This window comes from Chelonia mydas, chromosome 7, assembly GCF_015237465.2.
Source record: "Chelonia mydas isolate rCheMyd1 chromosome 7, rCheMyd1.pri.v2, whole genome shotgun sequence".
Lineage (NCBI taxonomy): Eukaryota > Metazoa > Chordata > Testudines > Cheloniidae > Chelonia > Chelonia mydas.
Window position 1 is genome coordinate 50488517 of NC_057853.1, and position 26349 is coordinate 50514865.

The window sequence follows — 26349 nt, forward strand, 5'->3', positions numbered from 1 at the left end:
TCCTTTGATCAGGTTTTGAATTGAATTGAACTGACTCGAATGTCCCCTTGTTCACGCACTAGCTTCCATGGACAAGAGATGTTCTGGATGTCCCTCAGACTAGTCAGTATTTGATAGACTATCATGTCTCCTCTCTAAGATAACAATCCCCATCTTCTCAAACGCTCCTCATAGAGTTTCTCCAGGCCCTGGGTCTTTCCCATTGTCCTTCTCTGGGCCCCTCTAATTCTGCGCTATCCTTTCAGAGACAGGGTGCCCAGTGCTGTACAGGATCCAGATGAGGCCACACCAGAATTAGAATGTTCTCTGCCACATTCCTTATGCAGCTGAACACACCTTGCTCTTCTGACCACAGCTGCCCATTGAGCAGAGGTCTCCATGGCACTGTCTCTAATGGCACCCAGCTCCCATCCCCGAGCTGACAGTTAAGTCAGGCTTGCTGGGAGTAATCCCCTCCAGTATATGTTACTTTGCATTCAGCACACTGAGTATAGTTTGCCACTGGGCTGCCCGTTCCCGTGGATTGTTTCGGTCCCTCCGGACTTGACTAACAAAGAACTGGGCCATCTCCAAGTTTAGCCACCCCACTGCACTCCCCTCATGGTTCCCACTGGTAGACAGCCCCTTCTGTAACCAATACCCCTTTGGGGATTTCCCTGATTGCACCTTGCTAGCCCAACTCCCCACCCCTGCAGAGACAACCCCTGGCCCCTACCAGCTGGCTGAGGAGCACTGTGCCATAGCTAATGGAGCAAGTTTGTCTGTTCTGCCCTCAACTCGCTCCCTCCTTCTGGGGCACAGAGGAGAATGAACACAGCGTTCCAGGTATGCAGTCAGTCTTACGGCAGAGAGCTGCTGCCTCTATGCAAGGACACCTCGGGGGGTGGATTACAGTCACTGCGTTTTGCTCACTGCCCTGCCGCATGCCAATCTCCTGTCATCTGCTGGCCACTGCCCCCAAGGGCATCTAGACACTCCTGCTCCAACGATGAGGTTTAACTCAGATGTGCACTGTTCGGGGGCTGGGGGGGGTGCTTGCCTCACTGCTTGGAATCTGATGCCTGCCCTTCAAGCATTAGCGGTGTCCATGGCCGGGATTGCTGCTCCCCTTTCTTTCTGACAACCAGCGAGGAGGAGAAAGAGGGGGTCTGAGAAGGGGCCTGCCGAGGTTCCACAGCTTGGGAGCCTTGCTGATTTCCACGTCAGAACTGCTTGTTTCACATAAGGACAGAGATGGGATTTATCAAGTGGCAGCCCATAGCCTTGCTGGCTGTCGAGACTCGAGCTGGGATCTCATGTGTCCCCTTCTAGAGGCCCCGCTGGGCCCCTGCTTACTCCTAATACCACGCTCTTCATGCTGCCCTCCCAGAGTTAGCATGGGTCTGATTGCAGGCACAAACGAAAGCCTTTGCCCCTCCCTCTGGCTGTCAGGTCCAGCAACCTGAGCAGGGGCAGGAGCTGCAGAGGCTGGGGCAGGGAGGTGATCCCGGAGCTCACTCCAGTGCCGAGCCCTTTCCAAGGACAGAGCTGCCAGCAACAACAAGCAGTTCTGTGAAGTCTGTGGGAGAGCGAAGCCTGTTCGCATTTGCAAAGCAGAAAAGGCCACCAATTAGTGACCTTGTGCTGAACACTTGGCACAGTCATGGTCAGGGCTGTGTGACTGGTGCAGGGACCGCAGGATATAGGATATTAAATGCATTTGTGTACATCTCTGAGTCCTTGAAAGAAGGATCAGAGCAAGTCTGGCTGCAGGGCTGAGTGGCCCAGCCAGATGGGGCTCCGCTCTCTGCAAAGCCTGGGACTAACCTGTTCCACATGCACAGAGGGAAAGCGGGATGCGCAGGATGGGGATCAGAGGCTCCCAGCAGGGGACGAGGCAGAGCAGGAGGCAGAAGGTGTTCGGGGAGAATGCACGTGCATTTACAGACAAATGCAAGTGGATCTTAGCTACCTCACCTGGACATGGGCTGAGCTCTTGGCAGGAAGCACACACACACCCAGAACCTGCAGGACATGCATTCACCCTGTACCATGGCCCCTGGGCATTTTGAGACAAGAAGTGGGAGAGGGTGTCCTGCCTGCCAGGACCACGCTGCTCCCCTTCCCTGGACAGGGCTTGTCCATGCTGTTGGCCTCATGGATATGGCCGTGAGCACAGCAGTGTGCTAGGGCACAGCGCAGCCTGAAAGGGGGCAACAACTATGGCAGACGACACTCAACCACCTGGCCAGTGAAATCACTCATGGATTTGCCAGCACCTTCCCCACAGTAAGCTCCATGCATGGTGATTTCAGGGGGCACCTAGTTTAGAGGCCCCTTTGCTCACAGGGTGCTACACTGGACTACAGGCATGTGTGTCATTTCCTTATACCACAGGGACACAAGGACAGCAAGGATTCGACCCCTTCCCTTCCTGACACGGGGCAGGAGCAGGACACTGGGAGCTGCTGCCAGCTACGTCTGGGATCTCCATAGCTCCCAGGTATCCCTCCAGCCCCTGCCTACCTCACACACAGCCAATACAAACCCTCTTCCACCCAGAACACCTCTGGGAGAGCTGGCCCTGCCTCGCAGCAGTGCTGGCCAGGATGGGGCCTGGAGAGAAGGGGCCATGCCAGGACCCGTGGCTGATGCGAGGCAAGGCAAGTGCCAGGCCCCCGCCTGCCCAGGTGAGCTCAATCTACATGCACCCAGTGCTGGCACAACATGCCACCAGGCAGTAATCTTACTGTCACCTCTCTGGAGGCCTCTGCACAGGGTTTGAACCTGTCCCCCATTCCTGCGACCAATGTGGGAGCTGAACGTATGCAAGGCACATGGTGAGTGAGTCCCCGGGCCTGGCAGCACACACGGAGCCTAGAAGGGCACCTCACCACCCTGGCACTAAGCAGCCGTCACCCCAGAGCCAACTGAGGGAGGCAGAAGGTTGCATATAGAAAAGTTGAGAGTCGCATGGCGCCACCCTGCCATTTCCTATAGTAACAGCACATCAAGGCTTTGGGATCCCGGAAGGCAGTGCTGTTCTCCTGACTCACCTAGGCTCCTTCTCAGCAGCACACAGGGCTGAGTCTCCTGCCAGGACACCCTAAGAGCAGCCAGCTTAGAAGGGCAGGTAGCGCAGTGGGTAGGGGACTAACCTGGGATGCAGGAGACCAGAGTTCCATTCCCTACTCTGCAACTGGCTCCCTGGTTTCACCAAGTCTGTCTGGCCATCAGCTGCCAGCTGTAGAGCGGGGATAGGAGCCCTGCCCTGCCCCAGAGGGGAGCTGGAGTGGCCCCCAGACACTATGGAGATGAGGGCCACGTAAGTATCTTACACAGCTGGCACTAGAGGTGTGCACATGTGGGTGCAGCCCTGCCTGAGGGCTAAACTGCCACCAGTAAGAAGAAAGGCAACACCCCAGACAGCAGCACGGTGGAGGTGAGGCACCAGCAGGCTGGGCAGGTGTCCGCTCACAGCTGCCATGGGACGCAGACCAATATGAAAGGGAGTGGGGCATACAGAGCAGTGGGGGCGCTGCGGCAGGAGGACAGCAGAGCTAGTTCTGTGCTCAAGGGAGCACGCCTGCCCCCTCCACGGCTAGACAGGCCTAGGAAATGGAAGTGGTCCCAGCTGAGCCGAGGCAGGGCAGAGCAGCAGTTGGGCCAGTACATAGGAAGTTAAGTGAACTTGGTGTCCAACCCACCTTGTGGGGCAGATACGTGGACCCTAGTGACCAGCACACACCTGGCGGGGATTCCCATCCCCAAGCTCTGAAGGGCTGAGTCCATCCCCAGCTACACCATAGCACAGCCTCTCGGCGACACTGCCTCTCGCAGGAGGAGTCACTCACCCTTGGAAGTCAGTGTCCATGAGGAGTCGGACCAGAATCCCTGTCACAGCCACAAGGATTGGATAATGATCCACGCTCTCTAGCCCTGGGGGACAGAGCAGAGCCAGAGCAATGACCATGGCTGGGAAGGCCAGGCCATACCCCACCCCCGCCCGGCTCTTTACCCTCAGCCTGGCAGCTGTACTTCTCTTTGCAGCGGCCCACCTCAGCTACACCCACGGCCGAACTAGGGGAGCCCTGGGCCAGAGGCACGACCTCCTCCTCCCCCAAACCACATAAGCACCTTTCACATGGCCTTGGTCGCAGGCATCTCCCCATGGCCAGCACTGACTTGACTTCTCCAAAGCTTCAGGAAAGAGGGGCTCCCTGCCACCCTGGGGCTGATGCCCTGCCCTGGTGTGCTACAGGGGGGCTGACTGGAGCTCCCCCTAGCAGCCTTCCCACGGGGAGTGTAGCTGAGCTGTGCCTCAAGGGAAGAGGAGACATTGATGAGATAATCATTCTCCGAAGAGACACAGGCTGACTTAGCAGCGCCACGTGGCCCAAGGGCTCTGCTAGCAGCATGATTGTTAATCTGCTGGCTATGCTTCAGCCATCCCCTGGCAATGCAAGCAGGGAGATGGCCTGTGGTGCAGGGACAGCAGGTGGCTGCTAGCACAGCACTGTCCTTCCCCAAACCTGGCCACACAGCTCAAGGACATACTCAGCAATGCGTAACTAGACAAGGACTTCTGCTTGTGCCAGGGAAGGGCATGCAGGGAGATCAGCCTCCATTCTACAGGCACCTCCCATCCGAGATCCCAGCCCCCTTTCCAGTTCCCTAGAGTGCCCACTTAAGGGCAACTCCTCGCCCAGAGCAGGCGTGGAACATGGCAGCAGTTTAACAGCTGCTCAGAGTTTGGTGCCTAGAGACCCCAGAGGCCAGAACCTGAGGGGAAGTGAGGGAAGCGGAGAGACTTGCGGCAGGACAGAGGGTCTCATGGAAAGAGCCAGGGAACCGGGAGTGAGCACAATGGTCAGGACCCCTGTTTACATCTCTTAGAGCCTGCCCTGCAAGCATTTTAGCACTACCGGTGGTTGGGGTGGCAGGTCACCCTTCTGTTGGACTCAGAAAAAGAATGCCCCTTGCTATATCCCCAGCCCACAGGATTCCCGGCCCTGAAGTTCCTGGCCACATGGCCCAGCACCCAGTGACAGCCCCAGAAGATCACAGACCGGGCCTATCTCTGCAAAGCACACACATAGCCACATTGCTCCGCTGGCGAGGGGGAGCACCTGAATCCCCTGGGCCCTCTATGCAGCCACCAGAGAGTTCCTGATGGGCAAGGAGGCAGCCAGACTCTAGGAAGACGGATGAAGAAGTTTGAGGCACAAGTGGTGTTCTTGTCCATCCTCCCTATGGAAGGAAAAGGCCCGGGTAGAGACCGTTGAATCATGCAAGTCAATGAATGGCTATGCAGATGGTGTCGGAGAGAAGGCTTTGGATTCTTTCACCATTGGATAGTGTTCCAAGAAGGAGGAGTGCTAGGCAGAGATGGGCTCCACCTAACGAAGAGAGGGAAGAGCATCTTGGCAAGCAGGCTAGCTAACCTAGTGAGGAGGGCTTTAAACTAGATTCACTGGGGGAAGGAGACCAAAGCCCTGAGGTAAGTGGGGAAGTGGGATACCGGGAGGAAGCAAGAGCAGGAGAGCGCAAGAGGGGAGGGCTCCTGCCTCATACTGAGAAAGCGGGATGATCAGCGAGTTATCTCAAGTGCCTATACACAAATGCAAGAAGCCTGGGAAACAAGCAGGGAGAACTGGAAGTCCTGGCACAGTCAAGGAATTATGATGTGATTGGAATAACAGAGACTTGGTGGGATAACTCACATGACTGGAGTACTGTCATGGATGGATATAAACTGTTCAGGAAGGACAGGCAGAGCAGAAAAGGTAGGAGAGTTGCATTGTATGTAAGAGAGCAGTATGACTGCTCAGAGCTCCGGTATGAAACTGCAAAAAAACCTGTCTCTGGTTTAAGTTTAGAAGTGTGAGCAACAAGGGTGATGTCGTGGTGGGAGTCTGCTATAGACCACCAGATCAGGGGGATGAGGTGGACGAGGCTTTCTTCTGGCAACTAACGCAAGTCACTAGATGGCAGGCCCTGGTTCTCATGGGACACTTCAATCACCCTGATATCTGCTGGGAGAGCAATACAGTGGTGCACAGACAATCCAGGAAGTTTTTGGAAAGGGTAGGGGACAATTTCCTGGTGCAAGTGCTGGAGGAACCAACTAGGGGCAGAGCTCTTCTTGACCTGCTGCTCACAAACTGGGAAGAATTCGTAGGGGAAGCAAAAATGGATGGGAACCTGGGAAGCAGTGACCATGAAATGGTCGAGTTCAGGATCCTGACACAAGGAAGAAAGGAGAGCAGCAGAATACGGACCCTGGACTTCAGAAAAGCAGACTTTGACTCCCTCAGGGAACAGATGGGCAGGATCCCCTGGGAGAATAACATGAGGGGGAAAGGAGTCCAGGAGACCTGGCTGTATTTTAAAGAATCCTTATTGAGGTTACAGGAACAAACCATCCCAATGCGTAGAAAGAATAGTAAATATGGCAGGCGACCAGCTTGCCTTAACAGTGAAATCCTTGCTGATCTTAAACACAAAAAAGAAGCTTACAAGAAGTGGAAGATTGGACAAATGACCAGGGAAAAGTATAAAAATATTGCTCGGGCATGCAGGAGTGAAATCAGGAGGGCCAAATCACACCTGGAGTTGCAGCTAGCAAAAGATGTTAAGAGTAACAAGAAGGGTTTCTTCAGGTATGTTAGCAACAAGAAGAAAGTCAAGGGAAGTGTGGGCCCCTTACTGAATGAGGGAGGCAACCTAGTGACAGAGGATGTGGAAAAAGCTAATGTACTCAATGCTTTTTTTGCCTCTGTCTTCACGAACAAGGTCAGCTCCCAGACTGCTGCACTGGGCAGCACAGCATGGGGAGGAGGTGACCAGCCCTCTGTGGAGAAAGAAGTGGTTCGGGACTATTTAGAAAAGCTGGACGAGCGCAAGCCCATGGGGCCGGATGTGCTGCATCCGAGAGTGCTAAAGAAGTTTGCGGATGTGATTGCAGAGCCATTGGCCATTATCTTTGAAAACTCATGGTGATTGGGGGAGGTTCCAGACGACTGGAAAAAGGCTAATGTAGTGCCCATCTTCAAAAAAGGGAAGAAGGAGGATCCTGGGAACTACAGGCCAGTCAGCCTCACCTCAGTACCTGGAAAAATCATGGAGCAGGTCCTCAAGGAATCAATTCTGAAGCACTTAGAGGAGGAACAGTCAGCATGGATTCACCAAGGGCAAGTCACGCCTGACTAATCTAATTGCCTTCTATGATGACATAACTCGCTCTGTGGATGAGGGGAAAGCAGTGGACGTGTTATTCCTTGACTTTAGCAAAGCTTTTGATATGGTCCCCCACAGTATTCTTGTCAGCAAGTTAAAGAAGTATGGGCTGAATGAATGGACTATAAGGTGGATAGAAAGCTGGCTAGATTGTCAGGCTCAGCGGGTAGTGATCAATTATTCCATGTCTAGTTGACAGCCAGTATCCAGTAGAGTTTCCCAAGGATCGGTGCTGGGGCCGGTTTTGTCAATATCTTCATTAATGATCTGGAGGATGGCATGGACTGCACCCTCAGCAAGTTTGCAGATGACACTAAACTGGGAGGAGAGGTAGATACGCTGGAGGGTAGGGATAGGATACAGAGGGACCTAGACAAATTAGCGGTTTGGGCCACAAGAAATTTGATGAGGTTCAACAAGGACAAGTGCAGAGTCCTGCACTTAGGACGGAAGAATCCCATGCACTGCTACAGACTAGGGACCGAATGGCTAGGCAGCAGTTCTGCAGAAAAGGACCTAGGGGTTACAGTGGATGAGAAGCTGGATATGAGTCAGAAGTGTGCCCTTGTTGCCAAGAAGGCTAATGGCATTTTGGGCTGTAAAAGTAGGGGCACTGCCAGCAGATCAAGGCACGTGATCGTTCCCCTCTATTCGACATTGGTGAGGCTTCATCTGGAGTACTGTGTCCGGTTTTGGGCCCCACACTACATGAAGGACGTGGAAAAATTGGAAAGAGTCTAGCGGAGGGCAACAAAAATGATTAGGGGACTGGAGCACATGACTTATGAGGAGAGGCTGAGGGAACTGGGATTGTTTAGTCTGCAGAAGAGAAGAATGAGGGGGGATTTGATAGCTGCTTTCAACTACCTGAAAGGGGGTTCCAAAGAGGATGGATCTAGACTGTTCTCAGTGGTAGCAAATGACGAAACAAGGAGTAGTTGTCTCAAGTTGCAGTGGGGGAGATTTAGGTTGGATATTAGGAAAAACTTTTTCACTTGGAGGGTGGTGAAGCACTGGAATGTGTTACCTAGGGAGGTGGTGGAATCTCCTTCCTTTGAGGTTTTTAAGGTCAGGCTTGACAAAGCCCTGGCTGGGATGGTTTAGTTGGGGATTGGTCCTGCTTTGAGCAGGGGGTTGGACTAGATGACCTCCTGAGGTCCCTTCCAACCCTGATATTCTATGATTCTAAAGGTGACTTACCTGGCAGCCGGAGGTTCACCACTCTGTCGAACAGGTTCCGCTCGGCTGTCACGCGATTCAGCACCTGGTTCAACAGCTGTGCGGGGACAGGAGAGATGTCAGGAGAGACTGTTCCTATCTCCCGGACAGGGCGCCTGCCTGAGCAGGATGGAGCAGCCCCTTTCCAGCCGTCAGCCCCAGCCCCAAGTGGGTGCATTGCCCTCAGAGAGCACACCCGCCCCATGCAGGGCCTTCCCAGGAGATCGCCCCTCTTCTGCTAGCTGCTCCTGAACCTCCCACCAGCTGGACAAGAGGCATCTGGCTGAGCACGTCCCATGGATTGCTAAGGATCCACACCACAGAGCACGATAACAGAGCAGACTGCAGCCCTCCCATCCCTACCAGGGCAATGCCTGGGGGAACTGCAGCTCCCAGCATGCAGCATTCCATTAGGAGTAGACAGCGCAGCTGCACTGCATGAGATGGCAGCAGCACTGCAACACTCCCTCTGTGGGAACATGCTGACTCCCAGCAGGCTACACACATCAGCAGTGCGTGCAGTGCTGGTAGCCCGTGGTGGGCAATGGGCCATAACCTGCAGCAATAAGAGGCTGAACATGTGGGCAGTCACACCGGCTGCATTCCAGGCTGCCGTCAGTCTGGAGGAAGCTCTCACCAAGGAGAAGCTACAGTCACAGGCCACATCACGGCCAATGGCAGAATTGATCAGAGTGGGCCAACCAAGAGCCAGCTATGAGCAGGGCTGGGTGCAGGCACTTGCTGGCTAACAGCTGCCAATGGCCCAAGGAGCTCTCTGCTGAGCCCAGGACCTAGGAGGACTAGGACTGCTGGTCTCCAAACACAGCAAGGAAACAGCTAAGGCCCAGGAGGCTGCTGGGCAATCACATACAGTAACTCCTCACTTAAAGTCATCCCAGTCAACATTGTTTTGTTGCTGATCAATTAGGGAACAAGCTCGTTTAAAGTTGGGCAATGCTCCCTTATAACACTGTTTGGCAGCTGCCTGCTTTCTCCACTGCTTGCAGAAAGAGCAGCCCATTGGAGCTAGCTGGTGGGAGCTTGGAACCAGGGTGGACCGGCAGCCCCCGCATCAGCTCCTCTAAGTTCCCTGTGTGGGGGTAGCCGCCCTGCAGGCTATCAATTGCCGGGCAGTTCAGCTGTCCCTTCCCCCTCTGCCTTGGAGCTGCTCTTGCCCTCTGCCTTGGAGCTGCTCCCTGGAGCCTCCTGCTTGCTGGGCGGGGCAGGGAGAAGAGGGGTGCTAATGTCAGGGTGTCCCCCGCTCCTTTACCCCATCAGGCCATCTCCACAGAGCAGGAGGGGACACGACAGGGCTCAGAACGGAGGGAGCTTACTGGCAGCAGCAGCTTTTTCAACTTGCTGATCTACTTAAAAAGGCAGCGTATTTAGAGTGGGGTCAGTGTACTTAAAGGGGCAATGTGCATCTCTCTCTCTCGCTCACACAGGGTGGGTGTCTCTGTCTGCTATGCTGTCTCCCCTCCCTCCATTCCTGCTGCCTTGTAGAGTGTGAGGCTACATTAACAATGTGTTAACCCTTGAGGGCTCAGCCAAATGCTAGTTCATCATTTATCAGTAAGCCATTTCTTGGGAAATATCCCAAACTCTTCCACCCTCTGACTTCACCACCTCAACCAAGTTTCACAATCATCATTGCTGTGTACAGTATTAAATTTTTTAAAACTTAATAGTGTGTGTGTATATACATTATATATATAAAAAAATATATAGTCTTTTGTCTGGTGAAAAAAATTTCCCTGGAACCTAACCCTGCCTATTTACATTAATTCTTAAGGGGAAATTGGATTCACTTAAAGTATTATTTTTCAGGAACATAACTACAATGTTAAGTGAGGAGTTAGTGTACATCGAAGCTCCACCCAGATGAGCAGCAGGCTTCTGCCCCACCTGGCAGTGAAACTGAATGTTGTTAAGCTCCAGGGTGAACCCCCCACTTGGACAGCTGAGGCTCTGGGCGTGCCCTTTCCAGCACACAGCCCACCTCAGCTCACTTGGCACGCTTGCTCTGCCGCCATCATGGCTACTCTTCTTTCAGCTGAAAGCAAATCCCTGGTGCAGTCAAGCAGGACCAGCTCCAGCAGGACCCCCATGGCGCAGGGCACATCTGGTACCAGCACCACATGGGCACCCAGTGCTCCCTGTCCGCAGCAGGGTGAGCCATGAGAGCAGACTGGCCCACTCTCGCTCTCCCCCTTCCCCGCACACCCCAGCCCTCACTCTGCCCTACCTGCATCTGTATAACCCCCTTCACTGGCCGTGTCCTCTCTCAAGGCAGCGAGGCCCCACCCTGGCTACACATCATCTGACCCTGCCAACACACCCCCTTGTTGTGGTCTATCCTGGGACACAGGCATGGCACCACAGCAACCTGGGGAAAGCTGCTGGTGGTGCTCCCCTCTCCTGTACTGCACTCCTTCTGTAGCCCCCCATTACAGCCCTGAGCATGCAGGAAGCAAGGGGCATGCCACTGCGCTCTGGTGGGTGGCTGGGCTCAGAGCTGTGCTGCCAGCTCAGCTGGCCAAGGTGGGCTCCAGGAAGCTTGTGCCAAGTCACTCCTGGCACAGTGTCCCCTGCCTGGAGCCCTGGCCAGACGACAAGGTCCAAACCAACCTCTCCGAGTGGAAAGACAGAAGGGAGCCTTAGGACCTAGCACAGGCGAGGGAACATCACCTCGCAATTCCAGCCAATGACTGGTGGCTGGCCAGAGCAGAGCTCTGGGAAAGAGACGTCCAGTCTCGATTTACAGACTCCCAGGACAGAGAATCCCTCCGGCCCAGGCACATTGCTCTGAGGGGCTAGGGCCTCACTTGGACAGCTGGGGTCATGCTTCATTTGACCTTTGCCAAATTCAGCTCCCTGTCCTGGCTCGTGCTCTGTCTTTGGCTACTGGATGTCAGAGGCCTCTGCTCGCAGCCACATTCTCCCTATGGAGGGACTCAACCTGGGGTCAATCACCTCTTACTCCTCATTTCAATAAGCTGCTAGTGCAGCTGCTCTTCACACCAAAGGGGACTCGTAAAACCAAGCATTATGTCAGTTCAAGGCTGCGTGCGGACATGCACTGCAGATAGGTAGTTGCTAAACTGATTTTAGCTTTACTAGCTTTAGCCACAGTGCTGTGGTTGGCAACAGAGGTGCCAAGGTGGGAATAGCAATGGCTCAGAATTAAGGAGCAAGGACAGAGCTGGAGAGGGGGAAATCCCAGGATAGCAACAGCAGGGGGCTGCAGGTCAGTCGCCAGGGGCACTGGCAGAGCTGAGAAGGGGTGGAAGCTAGAGACTGCAACAGCAGAGGGCTGTTGATTAGGATTGAAGGGCATTGGCACAGCAAGAGTGGGTGCCCAGGTCTGGAATACCCACCCTAACTTTATTTCAGGTTCCAAGTAAGGCCAGCTCTCCCCTCCCCTGCTTCCCTTGAGTTCACAACAAACAGATGAATGCATCTCCTCTCTCTCAGGGCTTTGTACAACTGCCATCTCCGCAGGATCTGAGCAGCTGCCATGTGAAAGCCACTGGCATGGGGAGGTCCTTAGTGTGCAGTCTGGAGCATGCATCTCTTCCCCCTCATGGGGCTGCAGGGAGTTCTGCCTGGGATGGGTTTCTGTGGGGTGGGGGCTGATGAGGTGCCTGCTGGAAAAGCTTAACCACATAGGAGGGCTTGGCAGCACCAAGAGTCAGCCAGATTTCTCCCACAATAGCTGCTCGCTGGTGCGTCAGCCTGAGACACTGACGCTGGATCCCCTGGGTTGGTAGTTTTAATAGGGGCACCCGGGAAGGCCCTCAGCAGGGGGTGCTCTCGCCTGCTCCACCGGCTCCCAGCATGGGGATGTACCTGGGCAAGTCTCCTGAGCAGCAGCTCCGAGGAGGGGCGACTCCAGTCGAGGAAAATCTCGGGGGCCAGCGTGACAGTCATTTCCAGCACTCTGAGCAGGCTTACTGACAGGTCAAAGCAGGTCGCGCACACCTTCAGCTGGCGGCTGTCCACAAAGTTCCTCTCCAGGCGCTCTGCCGCCTGCTGGATCTGCCCGGGCACAGGGCACAGCTCAGTACAGGGCCTTGCAAGGAACAGAGGCCTCCACCCGCTCATGCGCCCATCAGGGCTGTGCTGCTGGACTCTGCAAGCAGGCCGCCCTGGCCTGGCTCCCAGAGCCCACCCCTGCATAGCCTGCTGGGGTCCCCGCTAGGTGCCGTCCAGCCAAGCCCCAGCACTCACCTCCTGGATCATGCCAACGAACTCCGAGAAGGCCCAGTTGAGCTGGTTGAGAACGCTGTTGAGGAAGCTGGGTGCCATGTCACAGTCACTGCGCAGCAGATCGGCCATATGCTGCTGCAGCAAGGTGGAAGGGCACGGCTCTAGGACCAAAGGGCAGCAGAGTCAAGGGCAGACCCAGCACTGGGGCAGTGGGCAGCCTGGGATGCCCAGCTCAGGGAGGCGGGCAGCTGGGGAAGGCATAGGCCTGGTGCCATGCAGCACTTTAAGGCCAGGAGGGAGACTGAGAGTGAAGCAGAGAGCCCCTTGTGCCCGGCTGCTGGACAGTGAGTAGAGATGGCAGGTGCCCTGCAAGGCTAGGTCCACACACTATTCAGAGCACAGAGCTTGCCCGTGGGCTGCCAGCACTGCCCTGCATAAGCTGGGCTACAGCTGTGCACAGTCGTAGCTCTCCCTCCCTCCCTTCCTCCCAGGGGAACAGCAGCCCTGAGCTAACCAAGCCTCTAGTGCTCAGCTTGAGAAAGCCCCAGACCAGTTCAGTAGTAATCTCTCCTGATGCCAGCATCACAGTCATTGCCCCGTGCCTACACACCCGCCCCCTCATGTGGGCCCTGGCCTGCCCGGCTGCGCTCTGAAGGCCAGTGAGGAAGGTGCTTCCTCCCTGAGATGGGGCAGAGCCCTTCCCCAGGGCTGCGGTCCTGGAGCCCAGGCAGGCCATTTCTCAGCACTCCCACTATCGCTCCCCGGCTCAGCCCTCTTGGCGTTGGCAACCCCTGGCACAAACACACTGGGGCCCAATGCGGCTCAGCCAGCCAGGGGTCTTTAACAGTGTCCCTCCCTGGCACAGATGGGGCTCGGGCCTGGGCACTGCCCAGCAGGAGAGGCAAAGGGAGGGGATGGGACACTGGGCCAGGATAGACACTGCATCGCAGCCCCTAGTCACTGCCACAGCTGCAGGTCCCAGCACTGAGCCATGCCTGCCACAGCAGGGGAGCTGCCATGTTCCTGTGTGTGGGGCAGAGCCCCAGTGGGGAAAGCAGACAGCAGCAGCTCCCTACAGCTGCAGCGCAGTGCCCCCGCGTGTCCTGCTGAGCGGAGCCATCCCGGTCTCAACAGCCAGAGCCCCGCTACCAGGAGGAACCGACTGGCGCCAACAGCGGCCCTAGGACTGGCCCAGACAATGAGCAGCAGGGCCTGCAGCTTCCTGGCCCTTGCCCTCCCCGTCGCAGCAGGGAACCCGCATGCTGCAGACCAGGGCACTCTGCCCTGCCCTCCTGAGGGATGGAGGGGTGCCTGGCCCGGCAGCGCACTGCTCCTCTGAACGCTCCCTCCTGCCTATAGCAAGGGCCAAAATGCCCGGGTCTAAGGGACGTGGGCCTGGTTCCCAGGGCCACCAGGCCGGAAGGGAGCAGGGGCTGTGCCTTTGTGGACAGCCTGCGCCTTTGTGGACAGCCTGCATGGACTTCCAACGCAGCAGGAGGCTCAAGCTGCTTGCGGGGTGCCTCTGGCAGTGGGACCTGGTTCTCCGGGGCAGGGGAGCAGCACTTCCCTCAAGCCACCCCTCAGACACAGCCCGCGCAATGGGCACTGCATTGGAATCAGCCCCTTGTCCCCCTGCCCCGCCCAGGCAGGGGCAGGGCCCAGGGGCACCTCTGCGGAACATGCTCCCTTGCAATTAGAGCAGCTTTCATTATTGGTTCAGGGGCTGCACAGACCAGCAGTGCCAGGAGCCAGGCCCATCCCTCTGCCCGCTCAGAGCTTTCCCAATCAGATGCAGGGGCACCCAGGAGCAGAGCCACACCACCGCTGCCCCTGGGGGTGCGGCAAGCATGCCACACAGCTGCCAGCATGGGACACTGGACTGTTACCATGGCGCTCTCTAGCCCGCAGGCCAAGGCAGAGGCTGGCGCGGCTCATACCCTGGATCTGCCAGCTCTGTCCACCCCCCAGTCGCAGCAACTCCCTCCCCCCTGCCACACACACACACACACACCCCTCTCTCAGGCAGGAGGCAGCCACCCTGCTCAATGAGCCAGGAAGCCACCACCATGGCAATGGCAGCCCTAGGTGAGTGGCCCCGCTCTACACAGCTGCAGCAGGGGCTCAGGGCACTGCCATGAGCTGCCCCATCTCCCTGGCACAGAGCCGAGATGCAGGCCGAGGAGCCCCTCCCCTGCCAGGGCTCCCACCAGGACTGGAGAGGGTCGGGGGCAGGCCAGGGGCACACCAGGAGGGGAAGCACCAGGGGACGAAGAGCTACTGCACCACCACACAAGACAGGGCCGAGCAAACAGCAAACTTACGCTGGAGGCTAGCAACAGACAGCTCTCCTGGGCCCCCGAGAGAGAGAGACAAGACAGCAGCATTACAGAAGGGCAAAGCGCAGTGCAGCCTGGGTGCACAGTGCAGCACCTATGGCTGCAGGGCCCTACGCCCACACCCAGAGCTGTGCGCCAGCCGCTGAGCTGGCATCACCAGAGCTCTCCACTGGAGGAGAGCGAGGCCCAGCAGCTTGTACGCGCACACACTCCCCCCCCAGAGCCCAGCTGCACGTGCATACACACACCCCAAGACCCTGCGGCTTGTGCACGCACGCGCACACACACACACACACGTACCCTTGCCCCCAAGGCCCAGTGGCCCTCACACAGCTCCACGTAGGGAGCAGAGCTCCAGGGGCTGATGAACAAAGGGGATAGACAAAAGGGAGGTCACAGAAAGGAGGATACCACCATCACTCCTCTATTAACCAGCACCCAGTATGGGCATGCCAGGTGCCTGGGTGGCCATGCGATATTTGGATTCGTTTGCTGTTCTGTGGTCTCCACTTCCACTAGTGCAGCTGGTTTGCCCAGGGCTTGCGTGGAGATGGGGTGCTTGGGAACAGCAAGGCCTGCTCACAGAACTTGCTGGCTCCCCAGACCACCTATTGCCCCAGCGAACAGACCAAGACTGGCCCTTTCAACACCTGGCTGGCTGGAGCCAGGGGGACACGGCCCCAGTCACTGCTGCAGCAAAGCCGGCTGCGGCCAGCTGCTCTGGTACCCACTGCTGTCCGCAAGCAAGGCCCCAGGCAGGGCCTGATCCCCAGGCCACGACAGCACGGGAGTGCAATGGTACAAGGGCACCAGGGCAGTGGGGGATGGAGAAGGGAACAGGCCCCCCTCAGGCTGCGGCCATTGTATGCTCCCTGGAGCTCCAAGAAGCCTCTGCTCACGCCTCCTCCATCACCTGCTGAAGAGCCCCTGGCTCAGCGTTTGCACACTGCTGGGGCTGTTCCCAGCAGCACCGGCTGGGCCTGCTGGACACATCCCTGGTTCCCCAACAACAGGGCCCCGCTAGATCCCGGTGCCAGACCCCGCGACCCATACCACCCTCAATGCCGCAAGCGCCCCAGCACCAAACCCCGGCCCCCCATACCGCCCTCAATGCTGCGAGTGCCCCACCCTTCCCTCTGAGATCATACCAGTCCCCACCCTTCCTTCCATTAATGCCGCGAGCGCCTCGCGCCAGACCCCACCCTTCCCACTCCACAGCTGCGAGCACCCCAGCGCCATACCCCCGCCTCCCCTGAAAATGTTGTGAGCACCCCAGTGCCAGACACTGCTCCCCCCAGTGCCATGAGTGCCCCGGCACCAGACCCTGCCCCCACCCCACTCACTCTGCAGGCTGGGGAGATTGGCATCCTCGGGCTTGGTTTTCAGCAGGTGCGGAAGCCGCGTGTACCTGTATCCAAACCCACAGCCCTGCGGGGAGGGAGACAACGGCAGGGTTAGGACAGGGCTCCCTAGGCCTCCACGGCAGAGCGCTGAGCTGTGCCAGGCAGGCTGAAGGGGACATTGCAGGTGCTGCCCAGCCTGCCAGGGAGAGGGCTGAGACCTCTCACCTGCAGCTGAGTGACGGCCCCAGAGGCATGGGCCCAGGCAGCTGGCAGCAACAGGCAGTGGGACCTTACCCGCCACAGCCGAACGAGGATCCAGTTGGTCTGCGCCCAAGGCCGCTGCTCGTAGGGAGCCAGCAGGTTCCTCATCATGGATATTCGCCTGCCAGACAGAAGGGACAGGTTGACAGCCAGGAACATAAGGAGGGCAGGGTGGCACATTCGGGGCTCCTAGAGGGCAGGCGAAGTATAATGGCACCAATGTCTGCAGGGCCAGCACCAGCGGCACACCCAGGGGAGGGGTGGGGCCAGCACCTGGGGGAGGGGTTAAAGTTAAGCTATTTCTTCCCTTCCCGAGCTAGTCTGCAGCTGATCTACCCCAGCAGCCATAATCACTGCTACTGCCCTTGGCCCAGCCTGCTCCAGCCCAGGGACCTCTCAGCCCTGCAGCCCTCCCCCACATTGTCCTGACACCCACTCTTCCACTCCCAGCTCCTTTGCCCCAGCTCCCCACGGCAGTTCAGGGTGCGGGTCGGGACTTACTGCTCCTCCGGGATCCTCTCCACAGCCCGCAGCGAGTGTGGGTAGCAGACATAGCTGGCCAGCGCCTGCATCAGTGAGTCCCGGATGTCTGGGGGCAGACGAGAGGGGCCAGGCTGACACAGCAGGGCCAGGCCTGTGGCTGAGCCGTGCAGGGAGCCAGGGAAGGGACTCGTCCCCAGCAGGAGGGACAAGTGGCATTTTAAATGGTACAATCCAGGGGCTGGCTCGGGCCCTATTAACACACAGGCAACGGGTCCCCTCCTGCCGGCTCACTCCGCCCTGTGCCCTCCCAGGCCCTGCCAGGCCAGGGGCCAGGCTTGGAGCCTGCTCAGGCCTTCTCCAGTCACAGGGTAACTGCCTAGTCCCTGCTCATCTCTGCCCATCACCTGCACAACGGGGAGGTCGTGGATTCCCCTACCCCACGCAGCTGGAAAATGCATGGCCTCTGAGAAACGGCCTGTCTGCTCCCAGCCAAGACTGCAGGGATGGCACTGAGCCCTCCAGGCAGCTGCTATGGGTTTGCCATCAACAGACGAGCATGCCCAGGAGAATCCACCCCATGCCAGTAGCTAGGACACTCTGCCCTCCTTCCTCTTCCCCCACTAATGCAATTATCTTAGCAATTGCTAGGAAAGCCACCACAGGGTGCCCAGCAGCCCTGACACAGCCAGCAGCCCTGACACAGCCTGGTCCCTTTGCTGCTCTCCAGCAGCCCCTTGCTGCCACAGGCAGGGTCTGGCAGCAAGATGGGGGCTGGTCACTGCCTGTGCCCTCACCCCCAACAGGCAGAACAGTCACCAGTTACCCCAAGAGAGCAGCCTCACCAGTGCCAACAATCCTGGAGTCAGCAAAGTGCTTGGCCAGGATGGCAGCAAGACGCGTCAGAGTCTCTTCATAGCCTGCAAGGAAAGAGATTGAGCAGGTGGAGAGGCGTCAGTCCATCAGCAGTTACAGGGGCCCTGGGCACAGTCCCACACCCTCAGGCGGTCGCGGGAACCACTCCTGCTGTGAAGCTGGGCGGCAGAGTTTGTTCCTATGTAATATAACTAGGTCTCACCCATGTGGTGCAACGATAACCATGGGAACAGTAACTGACAGGGCATCTCTGCCTGAGATGCAGAGAGCCTGACATCATTGCTCTGAGAGGGGTGTTCTGAGTCACCCTCCCTGGACGTAGCAGCTGCCAGGTGCCTGGAGAATCCCACAAAAGGCCAGCCATGAAAATAACCAACGGCTCCAAGTCTTAGCTGCGTGTATGGGGACGAGGGGTGCTGGACATAGGGAAGCCCCAGCACAGCAAGGAAGGACAGGACTGCGGCTCTGGATGCTCAGGATAGCACATCTAAGCCCAACTGCTCCTTCAAGCTGGGAATACAAAGGGTATGGCTCCTGCAGCGGGCTCATCCCATGTGCTCAGCCCATGTTAGGAGCAATGTAACATCGTGCCATACGCTGCAAGAAAACATTGCCAGGGTGGACCCTCACTGGGGACACTGGACACTGCTATTCTCTGCCTCAGGGTTTGAACCCTTCAGGAGCAGGGCTCTGGCTCCATGGCACGCCAGGCAGGGCTGGACAAGAGGAGCCAGCAGGTCTGTGAGTCTCTTCAATCACCTGCACACACAGGGCCGTTTTGGATTAGCACTTTGGTAGCTGCGGGCCAGCCGGGTCTGGCGCTGCACACGCTGACAGAGCCCAGGCCTCAGACCTTCTCGCTCCCCAAGTCGGCACACCCCATGTCCTGGGGGGATGCCCACACTGGCCCCATGATGCCTCTCACTGGGAGAGAAGCAGTGTATCACCCACCTGCCCACCCACCCTCCTTCCCACCTCAAAGAGCAAGCGGATTTTCACTCAAACCCACCAAAACAAGGGGAGGGATAGCTCAGTGGTTTGAGCATTGGCCTGCTAAACCCAGGGTTGTGAGTTCAATCCTTGAGGGGGCCATTTAGGGATCTGGGGCAAAAATTGGGGATTGGTCCTGCTTTGAGCAGGGGGTTGGACTAGATGACCTCCTGAGGTCCCTTCCAACCCTGATATTCTATGATTCTATGAACACTACACCAAACGGCCTCCTCCCTGACACAGGAGCACAGAGCAAGTTGGGCACTGGAGCGAGCATGGCCAGCCTGGCTCTCAGACCCAAGGGACTCAGCAGGGAGACTAGCATTGCCATTGGCTATGCAAAGAGCCAGGAGTAGCCCAGCAAGGAAAGCCAGACACTGCAGAGGATCGCACAGGGCAGGGACACAGAGGGTCGGAACACCCTGATCGGGGAGCTGACCCATCTCTCAGTGACTGCCTGGGTCTTGGCTTGCATTGGGCCTTCAGATCTGCTCCCCACACCCTGACTGCTAGCACCTCCCCAATCCGCCAGCCAGCCCGGCATGGGGCTAACCCCACAGAAGCAGAGGGGAGGGCAGAACTGGGGAAGGACCTAAACCTGAAGGGGATCAGGGCAGGAAGGAGTCACAAATCACGCAGGGCCCCAGCTACATAGCGACTCCAGATGCAGAATCTGCCACAGACTCTCAGCTCCACTGGAGCAGAAGATGGCTTAGATAGCAAAGGCCTGGTGGCTGGGAAGGGAGCAGGAACTGCCTATTCCACACCTTAGGTGTTGGCTCTGAAACCCAGTGACGACAGCTTTGCTGTTCGCCATTTCACTGCTGATAGTTTTAACAGAAACACCCCAGCTCGTGCTTGTCACCCCCACCCTTGTCAGGGAGTGAAGAGGACAGACATCCCTTCTGTGCTCCAAACCCAGCGACTGCCATTAACCCACTGTGCCAAAAGTCGTCTGCGAAAGTCTCCAGCCCCCCCCAGCCACCACTGTGGCAAGCTAGACACCCACAGGTCGAACTCCACACCACACTGCAGGAGCAGGGACAGCGGCAGCATACAATAAAGGCAACACAAGGGCCAAAGACTGCCTGGGCTCCTGGCTGCCTGCAGGTCCCCACGTGCCGCAGGCTGAGAGCTAGCAGGTGACCAAGCCCAGGAAATCCCAAAGGGCCCCTTTGAAACCTCCGTCTAACTCAATAAGCTGCCCTCCCTCCCCGAGGAAATGGCCAGCACTCAGTGCAGAGATAAGCACACGGCAGGGGAAGCAGCCCCAATGTCTCGTGGGAGCTCACAGCCAGGGCGCAGCTTTGTCCTGCCCAGCACCAAGCTCAGCCCAGCATAAGTCAGCAGTGACGACAGCACAAGCCCCCTCCTCACCGGGGAGCTCCTCCATGCTATGGACAGGGCTGAAGTAGTTCTTCAGCGCGCTGTAGCTGTTCATGGCCACACTGAGGTAGAACTCCGGCATGAAGGCGAAGAGTGAGCCCGTCCTGTCCCCGTGCTCAATGGTGCGGATGCACACTTGCAGCAGCCAGTATATGTCCTGCATCTTCTCCTGCCGGGGAGAACACAGCCACGAAAGAGTCAGCTTCCACCCCAGGCATGCCAGAAAAGGATCTAGGCAACATACCAAAGTGATCGTTGCTGTGGGCACGAAGGATAAGAGGCTGAGAACTCAGTGGAGAGCCCCAGGACCATACCATGCGGATAGCCAGGGGCAGCTCAACCTGAAGCGGCTTTGAACAGAGGATGGAAGCTAAGCGCGAAAGAAGAAAGCAGAGTGCTGTCATCTTGGACTCCAACTCAGACAACACCTGGATGGATCTGTGAAACTTCTAGCAAGCTGGATCGCCCTCAGATTGGTCTGGTCAGCCATAAGCGGATTCAGCAGGCACCTGACTAGACCTTTTATGCATACACCTTGACGCAGTGGATCAACAGCTGCCTAGACAATAACTATAATAATAAATGTTAATGGGAAAAGGTCCAAAGGGGACACAAAAGGACTGGGTTTGGTCAAGCAAAAAGGCCTACCGGTATAACTCAAGGACTGGGTTAGGATCATGCCTGGCAAACAAAAGAGGAATGGGACCATAAATTAGTAACCCAAAACCGGTGTCGAGAATTAGGCCCAATGGTAAAGAAAATAATGAGGCGAGGAGCTGTTTTGTCCATTAAAAAAAAAGCTGCCGAACAACAAATGCTAGCTAGGAGATGGGCTGTGAGCGCCAAAAGCAGCGAGCCGTCACCCTCACAATCTCTAGGGCCTCCAGGAGCCACCACTGGACCTTTACTGTCCTAACTCTGAAAAGTGTTCTGACCAGCCTGGGCCAGAGAAAGGGAGCCAAAACACATCCCTGCCTGTAACAGGGTGCTGGCCAGGAGGTCCTGAGCCAGGCCCCTGTTAACCCAGCTCCAATTAAGAAGTATTAATTGGGTCTGGCTGAGTATGCCATACCTAATTACTAGAAGAGAACCACCTGCGGACTTTATTAGCCGAGGACTATATAAGGCTGGCAGGAAGGAAGTGAAGGGGGGGAAGAGAAAGGAAAGGAAGGAGCCAAAGGCTGTACATCCCTGCTGGCTGGAGAAGCTAGCTGTCCCCCAGGTTGCTGGTTTGGAGCAGACTGTAAACAGAAGGTGGTGGGAGCTGACACTGAAAATAAAAAGCACTGGTGATTGCACTCAGAAGGGGTCTCTGGCTGATTTGTTGCGAGAGCAAGCAAAGGCCTCAGTACACTGCCTCCACCAGTTCCAGCTAAACCCCAATCACGCCCTGGGATGAAGATATTGATGCCTGCTATCACACACCTCTCTTCCCCTCCTCCCCCCTGCTTTACGTTTTCCTAGCCCTCTTTTTCCTTCTGTCTAAGGACCATATGCTCTGCAACACTGCTGTAAGCCTGTAACCAAAAACGCAGCTAAAAGCAATGCCCTGAACAGACCTGCGCTGGGACAAGTTGCCAGGTGCAGAAGTGGCTGATCAGACCACATGCACCCTCGTTGCTGGAGAAACCCGGGTTCAGCAAGTCAGAGCCAGCCCCAGAGGCAGAAGCTGCATTTTCTCTTTGTGGTTTCTTCCCCTTTTCATGTGCTTGGCTCGCTCTCTTTTGTAGGAAAAAGGGATTGAACTTTAACAGCAGTGGCAGCTCCAGCCCATTCCAACTCATGGCTTCTCTTTTCCTCAAAGAGAACAGCTAGAACCATCTTTACTTCTACCTCAGTCTCAGACGGGGGGAGGGGGTGGAGGTTCCTGCCAAAGGCTCTACAGCTCAAAGGGGGAGAGAGTGAGGGTAGGAGAAGAAATAGTGTTACAATGGAAGCCCCACTTAACTTCATATTTCCAGTACTTTAATTGGGTTTCCTTCTTTTTCTAGATCTTTACTGAAATGCTGCCTGGTTTGTAATGGTGCATTTGCCATGGTATTAGCAGGCCGAGGCGTCTGCTCACCCAGGCCAAAACCAACATTAAGAGTTTTAAACAGGAACAGTGGCAGGGTCACATTAACCCGTGGGACTCTCTGGGCCCGTGTAGTCCATCAAAATCAATACGACAAGCCCCACAGCTCAGAATTTCACAGGGGTCAGGCTGAACTGCTGCCCACCCTCCCCCAGGCTCCTCCTACCACACACTTCTCTCACCTTGGAGTAGATGGTGACGTTGATCCAGGCTAGCCGGCGACTCAGGTGGTTGAGTTTCTCTGAGAAAACCTTCTGGCTTTTCACCAGCTCCTCGTAGATGTCCCTCCTCTGAAAGAAGCACAGCGGGTGTGAAGAGTCCCTCCCTGACCAGACAGGCACGGTCCAGAGCAGAATGGACAGGACACAAGAGGTCCCCCCTTCTATGGTTCGCAAGGGAGGACAGGCAAGAGCCAGAGGGGCCGGAGTCCAGCCAAGAGGCATCCATGTGAACGCTGGGGGAGTGGAAGCCAGAAGCAGAGCGATTCCCAGGTGGGATCGATCGCTGCCCTGACCAGCAAGAACCCCAGGACCAGGAACCTTGGCCAGGTATTAGCCCCTAGGTGTCCAAGTGCTTTCAAATCACCTGCTGTAAGAGGCAGCCTTTGGTAGGACTCATCAGATGGAGTTACCCTCCACCTGCAGGAGCCCTGAGCCAGAAACCGTTCTGGGCATTTCCTGTCTGGTTTCTTGGTGGCACCACCTGTCAGGTGTCCTTCCACTAAGCCCCAGTACTGCATACGGCGGTGCCCAGACCCAAAGCGGGTGGGGTGTCTATGCCACGGGCTGGGTTTGGAGGGTTATTTTATTCAATACTCTTGGGGATAGAAACTCTACACCCTGTAACAGACCAGTCTGGTCCACCTGTCCCATGAGGCAGGCTCCTCAGCCTGTGAACCCCAGAGGTAAATGGAGAGCAACACCCGTGCTTTTGTTCCCCCTGGCCTGCTGCTGGGGCCTGCACTCTAGAGAAGCAGCAACTGAACCGCACAGAGCACGTGCTCCTCCTCCCTGCCAGCCTCCTCGCAACCCCTGGCTTGAGCTATCCTCCGGCAGAGATGGCAGAGCCCTTTGCCCCAGGGCTCTGCAAAGACTACAAAGATGGAAGCTGTGGGGGCTACTGGAGGGACTCCTTACCCTCTTTGGACATCGGCTAATCTTCTCCTCTGTGTCCTTCAGTGCCAAGGCATATTCGTTCACATCATCAGACACACCCACCATCTGAAAGACAAGTGGGGAATGGTGATGCCAGCACAGAGCTTTTCCAGCATGGTCAAGAGCAGCCTGACCCCAGAGAGCAGCAAACTGGCCAGCATCGCAACACTCCTGTCCCCTGGCTGGGCTGCTCTCTGTAGGTCAGGGGGTCGGAAGGCTGGAGCTGCAGTGATTTGCTCTCACTGCAGATACAGGAGCAATTCCTCCTCACCAAAACCAGCCACTTGCTCAAACATAGCAAAGGCTAAAGGACGAAAAGCAAGACCTATGCTAGCTTGTAACCCCCTATGCTATGCTAGCAGTGAGCCCTTCTCTGTCCTGGATTGAACTGGGTGGACTGAGCAGAGACGTCCAGATCCCAACGTGCCCTGGGCTGCTCAGGTGAACAGCCATCTGGCCCAGCATCCCTGTGCTCTAGGCCCCAGCATGCTGCTGTTACTCAGCTCCCACTCTCCAGGAAAGGAATTCAGCCCTACCCCTAACCTGTGTGTACAGCCACAACAGCAGGGGGAAAGAGGTGGGGGGCTGGAGATCAGGGACTAAGCTGCAATCTCCAGTGACACCGAAGCGTAACAAATGCAGTTTGGGACAGGATCTGCAGTCTCTGCTTGAGACATGGGGTCCCCTCCTGCCAGAGCCATCACCCCAGGATGAGTGGAACAACAAAAGAAACAGGGCTGTGCCACAGACAGATATGCACACTGGCCAAGGTGGCCCTCTCTCTCTGGTGGCTCTCGATAGGCACAAGGGAGCTGGCTCATTGCAAGGACCCACGGGTGCTGGCCCGAGTGTGGGGCAGCACGACAAGGGCTGTGACCTCCTCCCCTATGGGTTCTGCTCACCTTACCAAGCTGCTGGTGGACGCTGAGGTTGTACATCATCACTATTCCATCCAGGATCTCCAGAAGGGAGTTCTCAGTGATTGATTGCTCCGGCTCCTCAGGGGGTCTCCCCAGTAACAGACCCTCATTTCCATGGCTGCCTTCTACTGCAACCCAGCCCCAAGACAGAAGAGAATTCTCAGCAGTGTCGCTGGCAGTACGAGGCCTGCACGCCTCCTAACCAATGCATCACTCCCAGTGTGCAGTGTTCTCAGGGACCATGACCACTGCACAGCTCCTTCCCACCCCATGCCCTTCCCCAGCCATTGTTCCCTCTGTACGAGCCTGGGGGGGGACTCACACAAAGGGGCTGAGCTGGCTTTCAGAGGGTTAGCAGTGCTCCTGTCTGACGTGCTACTGCAGTCCGGCCCTGCGCACAGTCCCTATCCTCCCCAGGCCAGGGAGGGAAGCACCTGGCAAACACACATTGAGCAGAACGGTGTGAGCCTCCAAACCTTCCCACTGCATGCTGGGAAAGGGCTGGGCACAACTGGGGCATTCTGGGCACTGCCAGGCAAATGAGCAAAACCCAGCAGCCTCTGCCAAAATCAGAGTGAGGCAAAGATCATCAAGGATGGGCAGGGCAGGGATCTCAGACCCAGGTTCTGTGTTATGAACCACTAGTCCGCAATGCCAAGTGCCACTGCCTGCAGATTTGGGCACCACCACCTCGGCTCTTACCTGCCCCCATGTGAGCCCCCAGCCCCACTGCCTGGCCTGCTCCTGCCCATGCACTGCAGCAGCCGGGGCTGTGTCCTCAGCCACTGGGCTCGCCTCCTCACCTTTGGGTAGGCAACTGGACTGACTGATTTTTAAAGAAAATGCAGGCGCTTTGATAACCTGCTTCAGGAGAGACTGCCCGCGCAGGGATCAGCGCTGCCGTGACAGCACACAGATGCACTCCCGGCTCTCCCACAGCTCCTGTGAGCAGGGCCATGCCCAGGTCATTGCCAGCCCCCAGCACCTCCAGGCTTTGAGCATCACACACTGAGCTCACTGGCTAAACGACAACTCCTCAATCAGACAGCGAGCAATTGTTGTGGCCCTTTCTCAGCTAGGCTCAGGACTGATCCATTCCCTGGGGACTGGCTGGGCCTTTTCCTTTGCCTGCTTCTCCCACCCCTACCTGACACCTTGACAAGCATGCAGTGGGAACTACTCACTGTCATCCTCTGTCCGCTGCTCCACACTCAGCGTGCGTGCTTTCATCTTCTCCAGGGTGCCCAGGGGCCGCCGCGGGTTCATCAGGCTGACAGCCGCTGTACTGAGGAAGCGGTTGGCACGGCCCAGGGTGGGTGAGCTGAGCCAACTGGGCCTGGCAAGGGCACCACCAATGGCCAGTGCTGCAACTGGGCGCTGAGACACAGAAGGTCAGAAATGTGAGCAGCTCCATTCGTTAGGCTGCCCACTGACTCCGAGCCCTCTATCTCCAAGGGTCACAACTGTGCCAGCCCAGAGCTTCCCTGGCTTCCTAGGGCTAATATGACAGACCCCAGCTTGCTCCCTCCCTCCCTGCCACAGCTGGGCTGGCTGTGCAGGACCAAGAGGACGCAGCACCCCATTCTGGCCAGACAGGGAGCAGAGCTGTGCAGAGATGGGAACGCCTTTACAGGTACTTCTCTGATGGCAGCAGCACTTGAACACTGGACACCGGAAGCCACCAGGCTCACTCAGCAGTCCCCTCTCTTCCCCATCATGTGGCTTCTCTAGCCGCTGCTGGGGGCACAGGCCTACGGGACCCACCTGGGCTGTGGAGGTTGCGGACTCCTCATCTTCGTCCAGGTCGTCCATGGTCACAGCCTGCAGCTCCGCAGGGTCAATCAGGATATTTGCTTTCAAAGCCAGGTCATCTGTGTGAAAGGA

At 56.9% G+C, this 26349-nt stretch overlaps 1 protein-coding gene across 12 annotated transcripts in view; it reads right to left on the reverse strand.

Moving 5' to 3' along the window:
* Nucleotides 1-26349, reverse strand: part of RNF123 (ring finger protein 123) — a 153682-nt gene that overhangs the window by 46266 nt on the left and 81067 nt on the right. For 8 of the 12 annotated variants that reach the window (XM_037903685.2, XM_043551119.1, XM_043551120.1 and 5 more), the window contains 14 exons: nucleotides 26230-26336; nucleotides 25650-25842; nucleotides 24448-24593; nucleotides 23528-23611; nucleotides 22574-22681; nucleotides 20309-20486; nucleotides 17911-17985; nucleotides 17087-17174; nucleotides 16550-16706; nucleotides 16325-16409; nucleotides 12667-12806; nucleotides 12286-12474; nucleotides 8419-8494; nucleotides 3834-3918 (listed from right to left, as the gene is read on the reverse strand). In XM_037903685.2, coding sequence (XP_037759613.1) covers nucleotides 3834-3918; nucleotides 8419-8494; nucleotides 12286-12474; nucleotides 12667-12806; nucleotides 16325-16409; nucleotides 16550-16706; nucleotides 17087-17174; nucleotides 17911-17985; nucleotides 20309-20486; nucleotides 22574-22681; nucleotides 23528-23611; nucleotides 24448-24593; nucleotides 25650-25842; nucleotides 26230-26336 — 1711 coding nt within the window. The remainder of the gene's footprint in view (nucleotides 1-3833; nucleotides 3919-8418; nucleotides 8495-12285; nucleotides 12475-12666; nucleotides 12807-16324; nucleotides 16410-16549; nucleotides 16707-17086; nucleotides 17175-17910; nucleotides 17986-20308; nucleotides 20487-22573; nucleotides 22682-23527; nucleotides 23612-24447; nucleotides 24594-25649; nucleotides 25843-26229; nucleotides 26337-26349) is intronic. The other 4 variants (XM_043551121.1, XM_037903686.2, XM_037903687.2 and 1 more) reach the window with 4 other exon arrangements.